The 24,083-nt window shown below is 34.6% G+C and overlaps 1 protein-coding gene across 1 annotated transcript in view; it reads right to left on the reverse strand.

The window, feature by feature from the left end:
• LOC149076249 (uncharacterized) overlaps nt 1-20,069 on the reverse strand; it is a 45,633-nt gene extending 25,564 nt beyond the window's left edge. The window contains exons 1-8 of the mRNA XM_089243820.1: nt 19,913-20,069; nt 19,263-19,391; nt 11,165-11,326; nt 9,087-9,192; nt 6,870-6,985; nt 6,589-6,723; nt 2,988-3,097; nt 152-338 (exon numbers count right to left, since the gene is read on the reverse strand). Coding sequence (XP_089099946.1) covers nt 152-338; nt 2,988-3,097; nt 6,589-6,723; nt 6,870-6,985; nt 9,087-9,192; nt 11,165-11,326; nt 19,263-19,391; nt 19,913-19,942 — 975 coding nt within the window. The 5' untranslated portion in view covers nt 19,943-20,069. The remainder of the gene's footprint in view (nt 1-151; nt 339-2,987; nt 3,098-6,588; nt 6,724-6,869; nt 6,986-9,086; nt 9,193-11,164; nt 11,327-19,262; nt 19,392-19,912) is intronic.
• Nucleotides 20,070-24,083: the final 4,014 nt, after the last annotated feature.

Here is a 24,083-nt window from a genome sequence, read left to right on the forward strand (position 1 = left end):
AGACTGATTTTTCTATATCAATTTCTCTATATTAAAAAAAATTAAAAGTTAAGCATACAGGGATCAATGTTTTAGGAAAAAATACTTGGATAATTTAAAAACTGTATGCTTACAAGATAGAAATAGAATAAAATCAATATGGTGAACATACTGTGGGTTGTGGAATAGAAACAGGTTCTGCTGGTGGATCAGGCGAAAACCTCTCTCTTACAACATCAGGTTCTCCTGTTGTATGTTGCTGCAATTCTGACTGAAACGCTGCATTCTGCTGAATGGTTTGCTGCATTTGCTGCAACTGTCTCAGAAGTTCTGGATTAGACAACAGGTTTTGTGCCATGCTAAATTAAGAACATACACAGCTTAGTCATCAATATAAAATCACTATTTCAAAATATGAAATGTTGAGAACAAGAATCAAATGATCATTAATTATTTCTACATAAAAAATTATATGTATGTATTCATCTATGATTATCATTCATGGTTAGACTACATTTTGATACATGGTACATTCACTACCAGTGTCACATATACGTGAAGGCAAGTCAGTCTTTCATTTGAAAAAGTCTCTCCACAAAGAGCAGGCAAACCTTCAGCATACTTACACAACATGAAAATTCGAGCAATTACAGTCTTTGCTTCACAATATGGGTGACAGTGGCAGCACCAGTAAGAACTTGAAACAAGCACAACTCTAACAACATAAATATTTTAGGGCCATGCATTTGCACATCCTATACAAAAAATTAGAACACCCCAAAAATTTACGAGAGCACTTCATGAAATTCTCAAGCTGGAAAGCCAAAATTATAAGGGTACAGTTTTAATTTCTATTTTCATCTTCAAAGTTCTTCTTGAGCAGCAAAAAATTTGCATAAAGTAGATTGAATGTTTCTTAAAGTGTCAAATTACTTTTCCCCTCTTTGTTTCAGAAAATTAGAACATCTGACTTATAACAGATTATTACATGAATATTTTTATACAAATTTACATCAACTTGATGAAATTCATGTTTCATGTCTTTCCTCATTATGTATTTATAAACCTAGATTCATTCAATCTTTGCAATACGAGTAGAAAAATGGATTATTTCTGCAAAAGCAAAATTACACACATTTGCTTGGACACTATGAAAAAATGTGTGCAGATATCGTACGAATACATTGTACTGCAGCCATCTTTGGCTATGGCCGCAGACAGGGACAATTTCGTTCGGGAGGCACTTCAATTTTTTTTGGGGGGGGGGGGCCAAAGTGATAGAACAATAGATTTGCCCATCTTTTTCCCTTTTTTCTGTCATTTTCTCACATTTCAGGAGGACCAGACCCCCAAGTCTCCCCCCCCCCCATGCCCTTGGCCGCGGATTTTATACATCAAGACATTGAATGTATGAATCTCCAGCACAGATCCATATCAAACCTCAGACATGAATCCCATCGTCACTATTTTAGAGCGGATAGCAGCTGGTTTGCAATTGATTAATTTTTTTAGCACGACTCTACAATCACTTGGTAGGATCAGTATGAGATACAATAATCAGATATCATGAAATCACTGATGGTATTTGATGGGCATAGCTGCCAACTTTTGAAAATGAAAATTCGGGAGATTTTCGCGCAAACCCGTATTTTATGCTAAAACCACTCCCTAATAAATACAATAGGGATTTTTCCAAATAAAATAGGGATTTTCCAAACATAAAAGTTAAAGCATAGGGAATAAAATCCCTACTGAAGTCAAATTAAAACAGGGATTTTACACACATGGAAGTTAAACCCTTGGGAATAAAATTCCTACGCAAAAAACAAGTGAAATTGGAGGTCAAAACTTCAATGATGTAAAAATAAATATTGCGTTCAATCAGAAACGCTGTGAACAAACATTCTGCGCGAATGACCCCAAAATCATCGGAAGATGAAGGAAAACACCGTCAATTTTTGAAGAACACTGACTTTTTGTGACACTTGCTTGATGGGTTTTTTTTCCATTTCACGAGTGATGATGGCAGTCTTTCCATGACCGATGTTTATGTCCGTAACACAACTTGTACAAAAAGGAAAAGTCGGCCCTCTTCTGGAACGTTTGATGAAAGGAAATTCATCGGAATAAGTATCTTTAAAATTGATTAAATATGTTTTTGCTTATCATTATTCATGCTTTGTTATATCGCACGTACGTAACTTCAACAAAAGAAATTTTGACCATATGCGCGTCACTAGAATCTTCGATTATTATCCAGGACTATTGGCTGCTAAGCCATTTCCCTGCACGATAAGACAAACAACTTTCTTGTTACCATCAGAGGGTTTGTAAAACTTCCTTAAAAAGGGAATTTCCCCATTTACGACGTGTGACGTCATTTCGAAAGGGGAAAAGTTCATGCCCCACAAGAAATTCCTTAGGGATTGTTTTCATAAGCGGGGATTTTTTTTACTGAAGTAGGGAATTTTTAGGGACAATTAAGGATTTTTGTGATTTTCGTAAAAATTAGGGAGATTTAAGAACTTTTCGGGAGGTCGAGCGATGAAGCTAAAATTCGGGAGATTCCCGAAAAATTCGGGAGACTTGGCAGCTATGGATGGGTGTTACTGAATTCTTGATCCAATCTGTGTTTTTCATCTTCAAACAGTCTTCACCTGCTGGAACCAAAAGAAAAACAGAGACCAATGAATCAGAATAGTTCTCTGGTATGAAGGTGTAAATTAGGCTCTCTACCTTTTGGTTCCAGAAGTTGAAAACTATTATGAATGAGGTTTCATTTGTCATCAAGATTTTTCCTGTGTGAATTGCTGTAGCACAGATACAGCTTCTTGAACATGGTCAAAATCTTGATGAATAAAGACACTGAATTCCCAACTCTCCCTCAATAAATGAAGAGCTAAATCATTACTTTTGCATCCTAACCTGAATTAAACATACATCAGATTTCAAATAAGACATAGCAAAATAACAACAGGACAAAAACAATGGAATGGTTCATAAAATACCTGAGGGCCAATGGATTATTTTCCGGAGCATTTTCTAGCTGATCCTCTTCATTTCTTGTTGGTGTTTCATCTTCTTCATCTTCATCTCCATAGTCAAAATCCAATAGTTTCTAACAAAATAGTCACATTCATTATGAACTTTTTTAAGGGAAAAAAACTTTTATAAAATAAGGTGCAGAAAAATTAATGAATTGCTGACAATATGCCAAGACATGATCCTCAGTTCTCACACATTTCCAGCATTTAAATAACCTTGAAAAATCGGATACGATACATTGGTTTCACCATCAGGTTCTTCATTATTTTATATTGAATAAAAACTGTTCTTATATACAGGTTGTGTTACACTGGGACATCTCGAAAAATCTTTCTCAGAGCACTATGGTGAAGAAATTCATGGCATTGGGTAAAATTATCTGTTGGTAATAAAGCCAACACCCACTTGAAAAGGAAGTGTCAGTCTCACACAGTTTGTTGTCGAATTGCATACTTACAACGCAATGGAAATACTAAATGCAATTATACTGTACAAGGTACTTCTGCGAGCATTCAAAGACAGCGTAAATTCAGAGAGGGTAAATTAGTTTGGTTCCTACAAGATTGCGAAAATGTATATTTATTTATTTATTTAAATCATAAAGGATTGTATGCCTGTTCAAATTCTAAAATATTTTCCGCGACTATTGGGAGAGGAACCAATTCTGTAAAACCTCAACCTTGAATATCCACAGTTTTGTCATCTAGTCATTATGCAGTTTTCACCATTAAGCATCGTAAAAATCTGGGGTGTGTATGCAGAATCAGCCTTTGGAAAGGGCACAAGGATTTCTTCCACAAAAATTTTGGGGCAATAACACTCAAAAACTATTTTAAATCAACAGATAAAATAAGAATTTTTTTCTCATATTTTAATTTTCTACAAAAAGTATTTTTAATTTTTTATCTTTTTGAAAAAAAAGTTGGCATGCACCTCCCCCCCCCCCCCCTCCATGGATTATACCTTCAGCAAAAATTGGAGTTTTGAACTCACGATTACACAGTGGTAATCAGCTAAATATAATACAATTTTCTACGGTTTTCCAACTTGTTGGAAAATCTATCCCCTCTGTGTAGAAAAAGCTGTGTAGTCACGACAATTACACAGACCTACAACACAAATATTTATACCAAGTTTCAAATCTACACATTAGCAGTTTGGGGGGACACCACCTACTGAGCACAAAACAAGTCAATTGCTGGACACACACACAAGCACACTGTTAAGCTTCACCAACACAATAATGCTCTGATATAGCTACCATATTCAGGTATGAAAATGTGTGGCAGTTAAAGGGTGGTAGGTCAGAGCTTCGGCAAGGGAAAAGAAAATCATTCCATCAAAAAATCCCTTCACAAGGATTCATATGAATAAGCATCAGCATCATTTGCCTTCAATTTAATCAGATGATATTATTAAAGAGCTAAGGTTTTCCGAAATGGAAAATAAGCCAGAAGAGAATTTATAGACTGGTTTATGTTAATGGGTTTCTTTTCAAGCTTTTTCTACTGTAGATGTAGACAATGAAAGTAAAAGAACCTAGTTATAAGTGGTAAATTAACCTTTTTTGATGATTCTTTGGATTTGACATTTTTTTAGAAGTGAATTATTTACTTGATTCACAGGGATACACAAGTGAATGATGGGGAGGAGGGACCACGCTGTAATTTTTTAGAGAGAAACACACTTTCACTCAAAAAGGACCCAGATTTTGCAAATAACCAGGGTCCAAAGACTCAGGTAAATTTGAGTACAATGGCACCTCTGAGGGACTACTCATCCTTCCAAAAGGTCAATAATAATTTCTAATGACATATTTCCATTTCTGATAAAGCAGCTCATGTAACATTCTATACACTTATGTACAATATATAGAGTCAAGTACACTTATAACATACCCTGGATATAATATACAGTTTTGTAATCCTCGATTTTTGGCCTAGTCATTTCCATATATTTTAACTCTATTATTACACACACTGCTAAAAACATACACTGTGGATATAACATACTTAACACACTCTCCCAACCTAGGAAATAATTCAGATATAAAATACTGTGAACAAAAAAACTGGAAAAAATTAAGCTGTAAACTGACCCTATCTGTAAAACATGTATTGTATGAAGGTGATATTCGTATGCTTTTCTTACAAAAAGCATAGGGAATTTTTATGATGAAAAATTTATTGTCAAAATAATTATATTAACTGTAAATAATTGCATTAGCACTGTAATGGTCTACAGCTAAAAAGTATAACCTGTTAGTAAATAATATGACAATTCTAATATTAAAATTATGTGTTTAAAAAATTCTGTCTTTCTATGTATTTCTGTGAAAACTCTGCACATGAAATATGCTCTTCAAATTAGTGAATGTTTACTTTTATGAAACTTTTGGATTACTTGATAGATGGCAGTGATGAGCTAATGTTGTGATTGGTAGAAGAAGAAATCTGCATTGTTTTAGAAGTGTCAAAATCTCTACCTATTGAAAGACTCTTCAAATCATGTTCATTGATAAGAAGTAAAATTTATGAACATAAGTTGCTTTTTTTTCAAAATTTGTTGTATTAATGCTGAATAAAAATCATTAGCATAAACTCAAATATCAGTGAAATAAACTGAATAAAAAATAAACAGGCATGCATGTTCTATATATCCGTCACGTACTGCAAGTATGTACGCCCTTCATAGTTCCAATGAATTTTCAAAATTCCTCAGAAGATATCAACTAAAAAAAAACTACATCCATTCTATATTTATTTAAGTGCTGCATAAACTTATTTCGTCTGGGACAATCTGAATGCACTTTGTGCATGGATCAACTGCCATATAAGCTAATTTCAATGCCTTGCTGATAGCATACATGTTGGTTTTTAGTTGGGTTGCTGTATTTTTGAGATATATGACATCCATATTTGTTATGAGCATCTTTTTCTCAGCCACCTCATTGGGCATCTTGCCTGTTGTGGCGTTGTATTTGTATAACATACAATCCTCAAATCACCAGGGGGGGGGGGGTATGTTATAAGCAAATGTATGTATTCATACACACATACCCATACAATTTGTTTTGTAATAAGTCACACAAAAAAATTACAAATTAATACAATTATGTACTGCTCATAGTATAATCTATGTTTAAGATAACAAAAACACACAGTAACGGTCTGATAGAAGCAAATTTGTCTTCCAGAGACTTTTCATTGCAAGTGATAAGTAACTTCAACATTAGCTTGTTAATGGCACATAGCATAAACTTCAACCCCAGAGCAGAATGTTCAGCACTGCTCTGTGACGAGCCCTCGGCTGACTGGCTTTTTGCACTTTTTCTTAAAATTCTTCCAAATTGTTCTGCAGTAGCACGAATTGTTCTGCGACAGATTTTGGCACATTCTGCTTTGGGGAGCTTCAACTTATCAAAAGTTCCAAAATTTATTTCAACACAAAATATTACCTGATTAGTTGAGTCATAAGGTTAAAACCTTTCTCTAAATGGAAGTAAAAACATTTTTATGCTTCTTCAATTGCAAAGAATGTGAAGTGGGAGGGAGAAAAACAAACCTTGTTAAATTTTACTGTATTTTCCTCTTGTGGAGGCTCTGCATCATTCTTTGCAGGAAGAGCTGATTGAGATGATTGAACAGAGTCAGCCGCTGAATTGGCTTTTGTGAATTTCTCTAAATTCCTAGTAGACACCTACAAAAAAAAATATTCGTAAAGTTATTCAAAAAATTCCACCATATATTCATAGACACACTGATTTTTACTGAAGATTTCATGCCTGCTTCTAAAATCATAATTATGAAAATCAATAAAATTTAAATTTAAAAAAAAAACATTACCTCTGCAAAGTTCTGGTGATTGTCTTCAAAAGACTCGTCACTTCCCTGAGGCCAATTCTTCCATGCAGATAAATCTGCAGATTTTGACTTGCTGTTGTGAGTTACACCATCGCTTGCTGCATGTGGAATTAAAATATAAAATAAAATATATTTTATTTATATTTATGAATATTATATATTTTTTTATTATATTTATGAAGTACCTCAAGTGTTCAAATTTTCTTTTTATTTAGTACTTTTTGTATGTATGCCTTAATCTATATTATGTTTCTATATTGTTATAAGGCAACATTTGGGCACTTTTATAGTGGAAGCTTTAATGAAAAGCCCCCGATGTGTTAGGTGGAATGGACATTCTTTGTTCAATGACCATCATGTAAAAGAAGGCCAAATGATACTAGTCAATGTGAAAAAGCCCTCAGTTCATTTTTATGAAATTAGGTTCGAGGTCGTGGACTACATCAGATAACTCTGCCGGGTTGAGTATGTATGGTATAAAGCAAGAGTGCTGAACCTTTTGGAGAGTGTGGGCCACTTCATTGGTTTGAGAAGCACTGCCATGGGTAAATCAATTGAACTGGAAATGAGCAGCACATCCTCTAGGTGATCTGGGAATGTGCAGCAGGCCACATAACACATCAGTAATCTGGATACGTGCCGTGGACCACTTAACTGAAGTGAAAATGTTCCAGTTTAAGGCCATTTAACACTAGAAAGACGGACTGGGTCATTATGACCTTGCACGCTGTTTAAGCTTGCATATCTCTGCTAAGAATAAACCAAACCACCTGAAATTTTTTTTTTTGCACCTGAGTCTTTTTTTGCATTCAACCTTCCGTGTGACTTTTCTTTTTTCCCCATTCTTATTTGCAAGTGTCCGTCAGCAGGTGTGTAATTTTGGGTTTTGTCAAGCATTCTTTCCATATTATCCGATAAATTGTTTGTCCTGGGACGCAGAAAATTTGAGTGCACGTGACTATTTCAACCAGTTTAGAAATTGCGAGAAAACGTATATCTACTAAAGAAGAAATAATCCAGGAGTTGCAAAGATTATATAAGAGAAAATCTAGAAGCAGTGATGATGAAAGTGCAGAAGAGCATGAGATCTACCTTTGTGGAACTGTGGAGAAGCAAGTAGCAGTTCTGATGGCGAAGATTCAAATAAAAATAAAATTATTTATCCAATGGTGCATCCGTTGGTACAAAATAGAATGCCATTAAGAAATAAGAAACGTAAGAAATGATACCTTATCGAAAAAAAGACACCAGAAACAGTTGCCTATAATACCGAAACTAAACATGGAGATCGTGGATCAAATGGTGCAATTATACACGACCAAGACTGGAAGTCATTGCTGGCTAGTGTATGTATTTTCTAACATTTTGGATATGTCAACGATAAATGCTTGGATTTTGCACAAACAACAAGTCACAAGAAAAAAATCACTCTGAGAACTTACATATTGCAGTTATGTGAAGAACTGCGTGCTGAGTATTTCAACTTGAAACTACAATTCAAAATGTGATAAGATGCATAACACCTATTGATGGAGACAAAAAAACGCAGAAATGCTAAGTGGAAAGGAACTGCACACTCAATAAAACACTTCAATCTTGTACGCAATGCAAAAAAACCAGTGTGCTGCAAATGTGCATCGAGAGGTGATTTATACAGAATGCTTTGAGTGTTAGATAAAAACAAAATATATCAACAGGCCAGTGGTTTCATCCTGTTTTTTGTGTTATTACTCTATGTTTTAAAAATAATATACTGTGATTTGAAACATTAAGGTATCCGAAAATTGCAAAAAACTATGGGGGTCATTTTGACCCCATCCCGTCTTTTTAGGTATACTCTCGTGATCCGTCTTTCTAGTGTTAAGCGATCTGGAACAGCACCCCAGATCACCAAAGTGATCGGTAAATGTGTCCCATGTTACTTGAGTGATCTGTAATATACAGTAGGTCACCTAATTGATCTGTAAATGTGCTGCTGGACACTTGAAAAATTTGGGACAATACTCCAGGTCACTAAAGTGATTTATAAATGTTCTGTAGGTCACTGGATCAAGTGATCTGGTAATATGCTGTTAGTTTATATTTTTACAAATGTGTGTTTGATGTCACGGACCACATCAGATGACTCCGAGGGCCATAAATTGAACATATGTGGTACAGAAAATATTTTATAAAAGTAAAGTAGCTTTTTGTACTTACACTCATTCTGAGCATTTGGATTTCCCATATCCAAAAGTGGCTGGATAACATTGCTTGGAAAAACTGCATTTTTCTGCCAAAGATTCAACACTCTCACTATCTTTGACTGCAATAGAAAATATTAAAAAAACTAATATAAAGATCATTTAAACACCACTTTTAAAACCCGAAAAAACATGTCCATGTAACTAATCTCAGAGCATTGGTTTTATTTTATTGTAGTTTTGTAGAATCATTCAATTATGAAAAAAAAAATTCAATCAACTAAACAACTTTTCAACAAGATACTGTTTATACTTGTGATTTAATTCAAATTCCTGTACCCCCTTTCTTATAAGTTTCAAATTACACTTTCACACCTCTTTTGAAAATAATTGCATGCAGGTTCTTATATTGCATTTCTTGCACCCCTCACAAGTTTATATAAACTGATAAGACATAGAAGCTCAATTTTTTTATTCCTGGACACCTTTAACTTGTAACACACAGGCAATACCCCTTTAACCCTCAGCATGCTCCCACCATCCAGAAATGAACTGAATTTTTTTTCAAAGAAATATTTTTAACATCAAGTTACATATTTTTTAACATTCAGGTTCTTAAAATGATGGTATAGCCATATATATATATATATATATATATTCTAGTTACTTTTTATTATTATTATTTCTATGTTTTCTAACAGGTTTGCTTGTACTTTGTGGGATGACCTGCCCTCAATCACTATTTTGTTGGTGATTATGAGTTCAAACCCAAATTCCCTACATCACATTTTTTTCGATTCTATAACACAGAGTAATCCAAAAGTCATGCAACCAATTTTAAAATATTTCATTTTTGAAATTCTATCGAGAAATCAATCAAAAAACTAGTTCAATTGAAACAACATTTGAGGATACAAAAATAAAGTTTGCTTCAAAATGTTACAATATGTATTTAAAATGTAAGCCTTTTGCACGAATGTAAGTGTGTATTCTTTTTGCCACGTTTCTGGGCCCCTTTTCTCAGGGTAAGCACACTCACATTTTCAATCATAAAAATTCTTTGCTTCTGGCAAAAAAAGTACTTTGATCATACAACCAAAAGAAAGAACCACTGAGAATATCAGTGCTCATGGAAAATATAAAAAAAATTCCATCTTGAATAGTATAGTCCTGCTGTCAATGAAAAATTTTACATTTACAATCAGAATTTCAGAAATTATTTTGTAATAACTTTTGGATCCCCCTGTACAATGAAACCTGTACAAAACTGAACATCAAGAGATTGAAATATATAACATTATATTATTTACACACTTAAAAACATTAACAAACGAAGGAAGTATTTTCTAATTCCATCGAAGACAGGTTTCCACCTCATACAGTGTCCATCTTAGGTATACTTCAGCTTACAAATGGCTTCTATCACTCGCTTACAAAGTTTTCGGCTAGTGAAAGATCTTAACAGTTATATTCGAGCGAATGCAACCGATGATAATTGGTTGCATTTTTCAAGCTTTATAAGAGAACTTTCATGAATTTTTTATAGTGTAATCCTGGCCTAACGAACTCCATGAAATTTGCACTATATCATACTAAAATCTATACTTGATTTTACAAACTTCATGTTTTTATGATTCCAATCCCCATATTAGCTGATTTTCACAGATCCTGAGAAAATTCTCAAATATCTTTATTCTAAAAATCCATTGAATTCGATAATGTAAATTGAGATAATTATTAAACCTCACATTTACCACAATCTCGGGAACGGACCAGACCTCAACTTTCACAAAAACTACCCTCGCTTGATTTTCACAGCATGGAGAAATTCTGTAATATTCCTTTACACCTTTTACTTATTTGTGAATTTTAAATTTTATGAACTAATTTTTCAGGTTCATAAAAATGAGCGTAGACTATTTCTGTGCACAGAGTAACAACAGATTTGAGCAGGTTAAAAAAATAGAAGGCACTTTGGCCATACGGTGGGCCAAAATAGGGCTTCCATATAAATTGAATCTGGCATTGTCTTTGCGAGTCATTCAACGAAACTACAGTAATGTAATAAATTTGTATTAATCTTTGCATACTCACCCTATCTTCATCCACACACTTGAACAAGTTCTGAAATGTTGGAACAAAGTTCTTTGAGAAACGAGGCCCAAACACATCTTTGTCAGGGCCAAACTGATGCCGGGACTGTCGCACAATTGAATCAATCACATAAAGACCCGGTACTTTGTATTCAGGACGACACTGGAAACAAACATTAATTTTAAAAATATTAATTCATCACAAACCAATCCTGGCTCATCGTACATAAGAAATTTGCAGGCTAACTTTAAAAATTTATAAATAACAACCAATGCATACTGAAAATAGATGTGTGCTTAGAACACAAATTATCAATTCTGAAAGCTGTAGTAAAAAAAATAAAATTGTGGCAGCTTCCTGTCATTGCATGCTATAACGTGTTGCCACAAACAACGTCCCTTTGGCAACTTGATATACAATGGAACCCCTCGATAACTCAAAAGACCCCAAGGAGATCAAAAAACATATCAACTTAAGTTGATGTTGAGTTAGCAAGGTTTTTATTTCATTTTACCTTTAACAATTTTTTAAAACATTTCATATATGCATACATGTCAACATCGGCTTAAAGCTTGTCAGTAGTGATGAATGTTAAACTTTGCTAAAGGGGGGGACCCTCAGGGCAAAATAATCCTAGTACAATTTAAAAAAAAAAAAATCACAATTTTTTTAAATTTTAAATAAAAGTTCATTAAATACAGCACCTCATTGGCACTGGAACCTATAAGACTCATTCCACATGAACCCACCTCCTAAATCAGCTTCCCGAGGTCGCAGAGTCCCCCATGTAAATGAAACTGGGTCTAGACCAGTGTTTCCCAAAGTGGGCAATATTGCCCCCTGGTGGGCGATGGAATGGTCCAAGGGGACGATAGAACCTACTGATTTAACATAGGATCCTATGGGTTTACTTGAGTTGGGGGGCGATGAGAGGAAAAAATTTCTGAAGAAAAGGGCGATGGAACAAGTTTGGGAGACTATGGTCTAGACCCACCTCACTGAATTACTTAAAAACCTGCTTTTAGCCCACAGCATGGGGCAGATTTGACAGAAAATAGGTATTTCCATGTTTGGGCATCGAGTAGAGCGGTAGGTTTAGATGCAGCTTTACAGATTACATTCCCCGCATAGACAAAACAGATCGGCTCAGAGTGTGTCTCCTCTTGAAATGTCTCACATACGTATACAAATTCATTGTTATGGTAAAGATCGGTGCAATTCAAAATAATAATAGTAAAAATAAGTAAAACACAGCAAGAAATTCAAAGACCCAATTTTTTTAAAACCAATTTGCGTAGTAATGAAAGTATCTCCCGTAGCTCTCTAGTTTATAGCACCAGTCCATAGAAATTAGACTATCCATAGCAGTTGACAACTGTGCACATGTGCCTATATATTGTTGAACAATTCTACATTCCGTCATCTACAAATTTTTAAAATGTTTTGATCTGTAATTTTCAGTGTGAAAAATTTTATTGAGAATAAATCTTGAAGTGGGTGGAATAAACATTTTAATTGATGGAAGATCTGTTGTTTGTGAATGAGCAGTGCAATTGTTAGAAATAATTTTCCGCCTCTCACTTGAAACCAGGGTTGGCAAGGTTTTGGACAGTACGGTAAAAACCATGGTATTTACCGTGGTTTTTAGAATACTGTCCAAAACCTCCTATTTATAACTATAAGTGAAAAACTTAACAATTTGATGAGGAGGTAACTTCTATAATCAAATAATAAACTTTATATTATATAAATTATATTATAATATTAAAATTACATTAAATATAATAAAATTTTGAAATTCAAAACAGTATGTGCAAAGGGTTATATGACTGATATCAGGTTATCAAACAATTGAAAACTGAACTGTCTTGAAGTTAAATATTAGATTTATGGAAACATGAAAGATACAAGAATGGGATAGAAATTTGTCACATGAAAATTAGAAAAAAACAATAGATATATATGACTACAGAATGAAATTAAACTTACGTAATAATCGAACACTAATAATCAAGCGCAGCTGCATCTTTTAACATTTGTTAACACATAACTAATTTAGCTGCGTTATCTGTGCCAAGATGATTTCTAAGATAACAAAATTTGAAAATATTCTTTCAATTGATGCATAACTTGGGGGGACACGAAAATAAAAAAACAATATGTTAAAGACAGTCTTTTGATAAGCCTTCTTCCAGTGTTTTTCTTATTGCTGTCCCCATGTGATAGAATTGTAAATATAGCTTGAATTTATCTGGTGAAATATTAGCTTCTAGCCACTCACATAAGAGCAACAATTTAAATTTAACAAAAATTTTGGGTCTTTTATCATGTAGGCGTAATCAGTGTTTGTGAACTTGTGTTCTGTTAGTCATGTGTAGGTGCTACATAGTGACCTCATTTTCTTCGGATATTTTCCTTTATTTATTATTAGTTTTTGAAAATTGAGAATGTAAAATAGAAAGTTCATTTGAAAATTTAAAGAAAAAAGTTTGAAAAGTCAAAATAGAACAATTTGCATTAAATAAACACTACACCATTGATATTTATTCACATCATTATATTGGTATGTAGTAAAAAATAATATTTGTTTAGTTTCACAATAATGCAATGACTATAACTGTGGCTATGCATATTTGGACCTTCAATATAATGAATTTTTTAAAGATAAATGTTTGGACAGATTTGGCAGGGTTTTGGACAAGCACTGTCCTAAATACAGTACCTGCTTCATAATCATACATGAAAAACATGTGAAGTATAAATAACATTTACAACAAACTAAAAAAATTGAAAACAGTGTTTATTTAAACAGTTATATGAGTGATATTAACCAATTTTGGACGTCCAAAGCACCAACCGTGCTTAAAACACATCTTGATCAAACTTTCTCAACCATCTCTCACTCAAAAAAAACAACAGATATTCACATTTGTCTATGGTTACTCCACAAGTTGGGTTTTCAGGTTCCAAACAGGGTTGTAGGTTTGTAGTCCCTCTCCTGGTGCACCCTGGTTAACACTAAATCTACCTTTAGTCTTTGTTCGATATCATGTGCAAATTTTTGTTACTAATATATATGTTCTTGATCTTTTGTGTAAATCATAGTTTCCTAAACTTTTCATTCCATCGTCTCTTTTGTCAGAAATTTTTTTCTCTCATCGCCCGACTCAAGTGGCCCCCATTAGGATCCGATGTTAAATCCGTAGCTTCTATTGCCCCCCGGACAATTCCATCACCCATCAGGGACGATACTGCCCACTTTGGAAAACACTGGTGTAAATCTACAACTTTACCTATATCTATATACATACTATAATTGTTTTGGATAATTCTTCAATTTGCACAGTGCAAAGGATGGCCTTTCAGCTACATAAAGCCTTGTGTAAGTGCAAAAGGTTCCAAACAGAGAAATAACGGGAAGCAACCCTATCCAAAAATGTGCGGGGGGGGGGGGGGAAAGAATCTTTGACACATATCAATAAACAAATAGTAAAAACAATTAAGAAAATTTTTTACAGATACTGAAGAAATATTGTAAAATTTTTGTAAACTGATCCACACATAAGCGATTTCTGAAAATGAGTTGTGATAACAAAGTATAAATCAAGGTTGACTGAAGCAGGGTGTGGTCATCATGTGTCGAGTTAAAAGGTTTCTCCCCATTGAATTCAGCATTGAGCCAACCGGGGGGGGGGGGGGGGGAATAAATGTAGAGATGCCAATCATTGAGGTAGCACTGTATTATTCATTGGCGATACAGGGTAAAACGGTAAAACTGTTTAGTCGTTGTTCACATTATCAAGAAAATTATGGCAGCTTTTTTAAGTAGAGTGACGACTTAAGTGAAGTTCTGTCAGTTTTGATGTGGAATATTGTAAAAAATTGTATAATTTCATAGTAACATAAAAAATTAAGCTATGAATGAAAATAACAATATTAACAAATTTTTAGTTTACAAAAGGAAAAAAACCGAATCTTTTACCTTTTTTTAAGCTTTCAGCATTTTATTTATATGGTAAAATACACTGATACACTTATCAGTATAATTCATGATATAAATTAAAGGTGAACTCAAACACAGGAGTCCAATTTTTGGCTTAAGACAGTGTTTCATTAGGTAGGTAATCATTGGTAGTCTGCTAGTCTGTGACCACTGATTAAACAATCGGCCCACCGAGAAAAAAATTGTGATAGCCTGCAGGACCAGTAGGGAAAAACTTTGTCCTCTCTGTGCAGTGATAAATTGGTCCCCTATGGGAGAATTAACGATTCACAGTTGTTTTATATTGTCTCAGCCACTTAAATGTCGAATGATAAATATTTATTGCTGACAATAAGCAACATAATTAATAGTGGAGGTTTCGTAAGATTTGACTACAGTTCTGATTGGTTTTTGTGGTTTTTTGCAATCTCTTGGTGGAATATCACTCTTTTAAATGATAATATATATATATAGAGAAATGAATTATTATTCAGAACAGATTTCCCTTAGGAGACCAGTCAAGATGTGTGCAGATCAGTAGGTTCTCATATTCACTGGTCCTACGGACTAGTGAGTTTTATTTTTCAATTTTAATGCTGCTTAAGGGGTTCCTAGATAGAGTGCAGCACACACTAGGTCTTAACTTATAAATATCTGATTTTTCAATAAATATATTTTGTTCAAATTTAAAGAATTAAATTAATGGGGACAATTCAGAAATTGGGTGCATCTTGAACAGTTCCTAAAGTTTCTAGAACTTTTGTTTTTTCAGTCGACAAATGAACTTTCTAGGAGTAACTTTCTTTACTGGAGCTATTCCGTTTTGGTACATGTTAAATATATATATATATATGTATCATTTGGTCACAGCTTATTGGGAACAATGCAAAGCGCAAGCTCGGAACTGCACACGCTGAATGAATGAACGCCAGGGACTCTGCCACCGGACTTATCCCGTTGCCGAGATCTCTTCCACCCCAGCTTCGTGGCAGAGTCTGAGACAAAGTGGGTGCACCTAACAGTCTGAGTGTGTAGCTAGTGTTGTGTTTTTGATATCTCAGTGCTGCCATCTATACTTCAAATTGTGAGTGAAGTGTAATGATTGAATATTTGTAACGTTGTAGGCCTGTTGTTCCCTGTGACAAGACTTTTTAACGGGGAGATCGGCTCGCATTTGCGCCTTGAAGTTGGAAACCACAGAAAACCAACTTCAGCCGACCACCACTGTGGCGCCGGTGGGGTTCGAACCCGGATCCTCGTGATGTGGAAATGCACACGCTGTTTGGTTTTGTAGTGGATTCTGCTCTGGCAACCATTGTAGTCGGTCGAATTTCTCTATGGCTATTATGTTAATGTAGTTTGTAGAATAAAGCTTATTATGCTATTGTGTGAATCAGAATGGTCCTTCAGTATGACCTGTATAAATGTTTAAGACATTTCAGTACATAAGGCCTTTATGGTCACATTTGAAGTTCAAATGTGACCATAGCAACAAAAAGCTTGATAACAACATTGCCATATGTTCAAAATTTGAACATATGGCAATGTTGTTATCAAGCTTTTTCTTTAAAGGAAGCCATAGAAATAATGTTTCTCGCTCAAACTTTTCAATACTGACAAGTTATCTGAAATTAGAAATAAGTAAAAGAGGGTTTATAATAACATTGTTATCCGTGAAAGCTAGACAGGACCAACAAAAATGATGACTTAACCGGTATGACAACTTATTAGGATGTTGAGTTAACAAGGTTTTGCTATATATTATGACTCATTTGAGAATTTCAATTTGGCAACCCATATACTGGGACTACCAAGGTTAGGGTTTTGGACAGGACATGCAATTTAAACTGTCAATAAATGCCTGAAAAAACTGTCCAAACCCCCCCCCCCCCCAAGTTCTATAATGATATATATGTAAATACCTATAGATTTTTTTTTACGATACTCAATACCATTAAAAAAAAAATACTAGTGGAATATAAAAAAAATGTCTAACTAAATCAAAAATCTTTCGAAAGGTCATTTTATTTCTTTTTTTTTTTTTTTGAGTTATGCCTAATTGTTTCATCATATTGATGGTTTTAAGCTGGAAATCTAATGGTACAGTAATATTGCTTGCATAACTGTTTATATATATATATTGTATAAGCACTGTTTTCAATTTTTTATTTTGTTATAAATGTTATTTCTACTTCACATCTTATTTGTCATGTACGATTATGAAGCAGGTACTGTGGTATCAATACTTATCCAAAAACCTACCGAATCTGCTACAACACTTTCCTTTAGAAAATACATTATACTAGCAGTTACTTGGGCTTCGCTTGTGTGGATTTGGTTATCTCAAAATTGCTTGGTGACGGTTCCTTTCAATAACATTTGAATCCCTCATGACCCCCTTCAGCGTTGCATTTCCACAAATCCTGTATTCGCAAGTCTATATTATAAAATATAATACTGGCCAAATTTCATATTTATGTCTGTTTGAGCTCAGCGATAATTGCCCCATACAACTTTTGAACTTCCCCCTCCCCCAACTTTACAGGTCAAATTTAAAAAAGAGGGAGATATCACGTGATCGAAAAATCCTCATTGATGAAACGCCGGGTATTAACCATGACATCTCCGATATCAACACAATAAAGAAATTCCTGTCTTATATTTGGATTTTCTGCCACTTTGAGTGAGAGTTGCGAGACAAAATGGGTATTATAACAAACAATTATTGTATCATCAAATCACAAATATCGTCATTCAATTCTCTCAAATTGACGTTCTAGCACGGCTCTGTTTAATATGTCTGTGAAATAACATCTATATGTATAAAATTGATTTTCTGTCTGTCTGTGTGTGTGTGTGTTCTCTATACAAATCTACAATTTTAGATCGATCGTCGCCAAATTTTGCATATATACCAAATGGGACCCGACTTGAACGATAGGCTACTTTAAAATTTCGTCAGCCCAGGGCAAATGCCCCAAATGGGCAAAAAACTGTCCGCAACAATGGTTTTTGGGCCTCAACAATCACTTTCCGAACGTTTACTTTGGTTACCGTGGTTCCCTAGCAATGCGTTTCAGACGTGTGTATGCCTTTACAACGGTTTGTCACTTCTTTAATCCTGTTAGTATATGTATAATAGTTTATGCCTTTATAATGGTTTGCCACATTTTCAATATACTCTCAGTAATGAGGCTTTTTGAATAGACGTCATAATCATCATCAGCATCGCTTTGAGAATCGGGAAAAGGGTGATCCTCATAGAAATCAGTGCTAAAATTGTCGATTTTACTGTAGAAATGCGGAAATTAGTGGGATTTTCCGCCCCATCAATAATTTTAGAAATTGTATTGAATTCTCGATTTTTGAAATATTCAGTTCGCTTAGAGATTTACGAAGCCCAGGAGATTAAATATGAAGTAATTAGCCAAACCTATACTTTTGAGTTGGATATTCGAGCAATATCATTGATTTCATTTATATCTTCTCAAGTATGAAAATTAATGTCTCCATATTGTCTCTTTTGATATTTATTTGCATAAATTCATGTGGGTTAGGATATTTTAAAATTAGTTATGAGCCTGTGAAAAGTGCAACGAAAAAATTCCACAGCTTTAATTAAGGATTTTTGGAAGCTGGAACAGACAGATTGATAACTTGAAGTTCGGGAGGGGGGGGGGGGCTCTTAAAAAAAGAAAAATATATATTCATTTCTACGTTTCTGTGTAAATCTATATTTGTTTATTTCATGAATCGCGCAGGTCGCCATATTGGTTAACTTGGACACGGTTTGTACGTCCCTCAAGAAAAAGAGAGAAAGATATCACGTGATCCAAAAAAGCCTCATTGAAGAAAACCCGGGCAGCGCCGGGTATTATAGCTAGTTTTATATATACACCATTGGTGTAAATAGCAGCTTCTGCTTGTGCAGCTCGGGAAAAACATACCTAACTACAGATATTGTCAAATTATCAAAGATACAGCTATCCCACAAGTGATCTGCATTTCACCCAATCCCAGAAACTAAACGCCCAATTCCCAATGTTTCCAAGAAAATTTTCAACACATTTCAAGCAATGCTCGACCAATGACAGATATAAAGTGTGCAATACTTACTTTCTGGATGAACTTTTCCACACTCTGCACTATATGCTTATAATATTTCAAGCCTTTTATAGCCGATTTCGTTACTTGCGTCATCTTCGCCTTCGAGACCGGAGGTTTGGTCTCGTACAGAGAGGAAAGCTAAGTATCAAAAAAAGACAAACAAATATGAATATCCGTGGCTGAAGTAAAAACCAATAAAATCATTACAAAGAACATACTGTAATATTTCAAAGTTTGCACCATCTTAGAAAAGTCATTCTCAACTGTATAATACAATCTTGCATCGCTGTCCATTGCTTCACAATTGTTATTGATCAATTTGTGAATCAAATCTTCATAACATCCCTCTAGAACCGTCAAGGCAAAAAGTGAGTATCCAGGGAGAATGAGATTACATTGAAATCATAGACAGCGTTTACATAAATATCAACACTAGCTTCTTGACTTAATTGGTTGCATCATCAAAGTGCATTTGATTGATAAAGTTCGCTGGCTCTCTAATCAAGAGCTGTAATAGACACCACTTCATGTAATTGATGAAGGGGGTCGACCTATGCCCAATGGTTAGCACAGCCCTGAAACCAAATAGCTTGAGGGCAATCCGAACAATTCATAAACAAATGTGTTGCACTAATCGAAGTATTATTTTTAATTCTTACCTCGCTGTTGAAGGTCCGAACGACCTCCATGTTTGTTTATATTAATCAACGATTCCGGGAAGGGGAAAAAACAACAAATGTGCGCAATTTATTAACTTTTATCGGGCGTACTATTATAAAATGGCGGAGACATGAACACTGGCAATCGATAACTACCATCGCGGGTATCGATTAATAAATCCTGGTGTGAAAATTCCCTAGTGTCTAAACTTTTCCCTACAGTCGATGGTCTCAACTACACGAATGGTGCTGAAGGTGATATGTGTTGTCGTTATATCAATAGATTTGGATTGAAAAAATATCCAAAACGATACAAGACAGAGATAATTGCATGGCCATGGATGTTGCTAATTGTTAATGAAATTGCCAATAGCTGCTGAAATATTTAGGTAAAGGAAAGGGTACAGTAAGTTTTCAGTTAAACCCCACTCATGACATGGTAATCACAGGGCCGTAACATGCCTTCTCGGAGCCCAAGGGGGCAGACATTTTGTTACGAGCCCTATTGAAATGGTTACGCTTAAAAAGGAGGGGATGCCTCATCCTCTCCTATAACCTTTGAATTATCATCACTCCTTTCATCCCTTTCGACTTTTCATCAGTTCTAAATGTTCTCATTCATTATGGGATCATTTTTTATTAATTTTGGAATTCTCATTGATTCCAATTTCTATAAATATATATTTGTGTGTGATTCATTCTAAATTTTAAATTTTCACAAATTCTAAATTTTCATTTATCCCGAATTTTCAATAATTTTCATTTATCCCGAATTTTTATTAATTATTTTCCATCCTGAATTTGCGCTAATTTTTTCCATCTTTATTTTCATTAATTTATGTAAATCAATCTTTATCTTTTTTAGTTACGGAGAGAACTACTTTACTTCTGAATTTTTATTAATTTTGGTATTTCATTAATCAGGGAATAATTTATCAGAAAATCTGAATTTTTGATAGTTTTGGAATTGTTCATTAATTCCAAATTGTCATCAATCCCGATTTTTCATTATTTTTTGTATTTCACGTTTTTATGTATGTTCATAGATATTTTGCAGCTACTACACACTTTAATTAATGTGATGTATTTATTTTAGGCTGACTTCTCTCCCTCACTAATAGGCTCATTCAGGGAACCTCCAAAATTCCACTGGTTCCGGGCCTCAGAAATCGCATCCTTGTAAAAACGTTCGTCCACTCTGGGGCCTACGTTCTGAGTTTACGAAGGAACTGCGTTTCAATATGCGCATTCTCTCGCTACACCGTGCGGCGTATTGACGTCATCGAGCTAAGTCCTCCCAACACAATTGTTTTTTTCATCACTTTTTAAATTATTTTTTCCATTTGGTTTTGAATTTTCATTAATTCTGGTATAATTCCTTCCATTATTATGAATTTTCATGAATTCTAGATTTTTTTCTACAATTCAATCTGAATTTTTTATCAATTCCAGAATTTTTTTCTTCCATTAATTCTAAATTTTAATCAATTCTGGAAGTATTTCTTTAATAAATCCTGGAATTATTTTTTTTCGTTAATTCTGAATTTTCATTGGCAGTGGAAAAATTATCCCCACAAAATATATAAAATCGGGCAAAGAGGGTTCTAAACATTTTTGATGTCACAAAATTGTTTGGACACGCACTTGGCTCCCTAATGTTTTTTGCACTGGGCCCCGCGTGTAGAAAGGGCTTCCCTGCTCCTATGATAATGAGACTTGATTGTATTTTTCGTGTGTAAATAAAATATGATAAATTTGAATGAAGGTAGTTCCAGCTAGGTGCGTCCACAGATAAATCACTTTGCATGGAGGGGCCCCCAAGATGCTGTTAACAGCTGTTAATAAGACGGCCCTGATACAGCACCCCCGCTAATAAAATATAGAACTGTGATTTCCAGAAGTATGTAGATTGGTATAAGGGCTAGTATATGGGTATGGAGCCCCATACGGTCCCCCACATCCTGGAGCAAGGCCCATAGGCTGGGACCTTTGACGTGTCCCCATACCAGACTTTTCACAGGCCCCTCTCAATACTGAATTTATAGTGTGAAAAAACAAAATAAAATAATGAGAATCGTCCCTGGGCCCCAAAGTTGCAGCCCTGCCAGCCCCACTCTTGAGACTCCATGATTTTTTGGGTCCCAAAACGAGATTCATTAACTGACGAAACATTTTAGACCTTAATCGCAGGGGAGTCCCTTCAAGAAATTTTCGTTTTCCTGGTGGGGGGGGGGGGAGCATATTAAAGTCAGAGACCCTGACCTCAGAACCACTTGTGTATGCTGTCCTATCTGTAGTTGAATATAATACGACTCAAAAGTGTGAAATACTCATACGAATGGAGAAGAAACCACAATATTATCCATTCTTATGCACATATAGTGCTTGGATGAATTCGTTTTTTCACCCACTAAATTGCATTAGAGTGCGTCCATAGTGAACCCCTTCTCGCTTTATCGCGGCTGAAAAAAGATCGCGAAAACTCATTGGGGCGGACATACTCATGACATCTTAAATTACACAATTATCTAGGTCTAGGTTATCTAGGTGGTCGTGCCATAGTGTGCCCGACTACCTGCTATTACCGGCTCAAACTGCTTTTACCCGCTTTAACCGGAATGAATTATTATTTATTTTTTTCGCTTGACCGGCTCACTAATTGCACCTTAAAATGGATTCAGTATTTGTTTTATAATGGAATAGTAAATCGACGAAGTCTGTGTAACGATTAATTATCGTTATTACTAATCGTTGATTAATTATGACATAATAAAAGCGAAATCTTCATTTAATAATTAACGGTGATTAATGATTATACTCAATCCAACGGAGATTTTGTGATGGTTAATTGTTAATATTAATCGTTAATTAGTTATGAAAATAAAAGCGAAATAATTAATCATTAAGTAATTAAGGATAATTAAGAATTATAGTGAATTCAATGGAGTTTTGGTGACGCTTAATTATTGTTAATACTAATCGTTAACTAGTTATGACAAAATAATAAAGGCGAATCGTTAATTAATCATTAATTCAGGATAATTAACTCAATCTGCTGAATCCGATTAATTAACGATTTCGCTCATATTATGTCATAACTAATTAATGATTCGTGTTAACAACAATTAACCGTCGCAAAAACTCCGTTGGATTCAGTATAACCGTTAATTATCCTGAATTAATGATTAATTAACGATTATACTGAATCCAACGGAGTGTTTGCGACGGTTAATTGTTGTTAACACTAATCGTTAATTAGTTATGGCATAATATAAGCGAAATCGTTAATTACTTGAAGATCATTAATGATCATACTGAATCCAACGGAGTTGTTATGACGACTAATTATTGTTTTATACTAATCGTTAATTAGTTATGACATAATAAAAGCGATATCGTTAATTAATCAGAATACCATACCGTTGGATTTAGTTTTATAATTCATCGCAAAAGCGACAAAGCCTGGGCGTGATCGGTTCTAAACATAAACTAATTAACGATAAAACTAAATCCAACGGAATTTTGTAACGATTAATTGTTGTTTTTCTAATCGACAATTAGCTATGACACTAAAAGCGAAATCACCGATTTATCATCAATTAATTAATTAACTATAATTATTGATTACACTAAATCCATTACAACTTCAATGCGAGTCCTATACATTTCATGGACATTCGTCATTCTTTAATTTTCAATTTTATGATAAATATTTTTTATCAGTTGTCAACAAAAAAAATATGATAGATCCCCCGTGATAGCTCCATGATACAAACTGATCATGTAGGCGGACGCTCCCGCGAGCGGTGCACTATACCACCGGCTAGAATCGTGCTGGATCATCTTGGTTTCTACAACTGCCGCGGTTTAAGCGATAAAGAGGGAAGCGGTGCACTATGGACGTACCTTTATAGATACTAAAAAGTTTCAAATAATATCTTTTCTAGGTAATATAGTCCAACTATCTGCAACATTATTTGGCATTTAAAATTATTTCGAAATTTTAGAGAGGCCTCCGAAGTTCAGAAAATTGTCATAGAAAAGCATACTAGGAACTTGCATTGTTTGTGCCGCATGGAAAACGCGATAAATGCCAGGAAAAGGCAACCCGGAATCATTTGATCTTTGCAGCGTCACCCCATCTCCACTAGATAATACCTCCATGGAAATG

This window comes from Pholcus phalangioides, unplaced genomic scaffold, assembly GCF_987345545.1.
Source record: "Pholcus phalangioides strain wild (caught in Gottingen) unplaced genomic scaffold, Ppha-v1.0 ptg000015l_1, whole genome shotgun sequence".
Classification (NCBI taxonomy): domain Eukaryota; kingdom Metazoa; phylum Arthropoda; class Arachnida; order Araneae; family Pholcidae; genus Pholcus; species Pholcus phalangioides.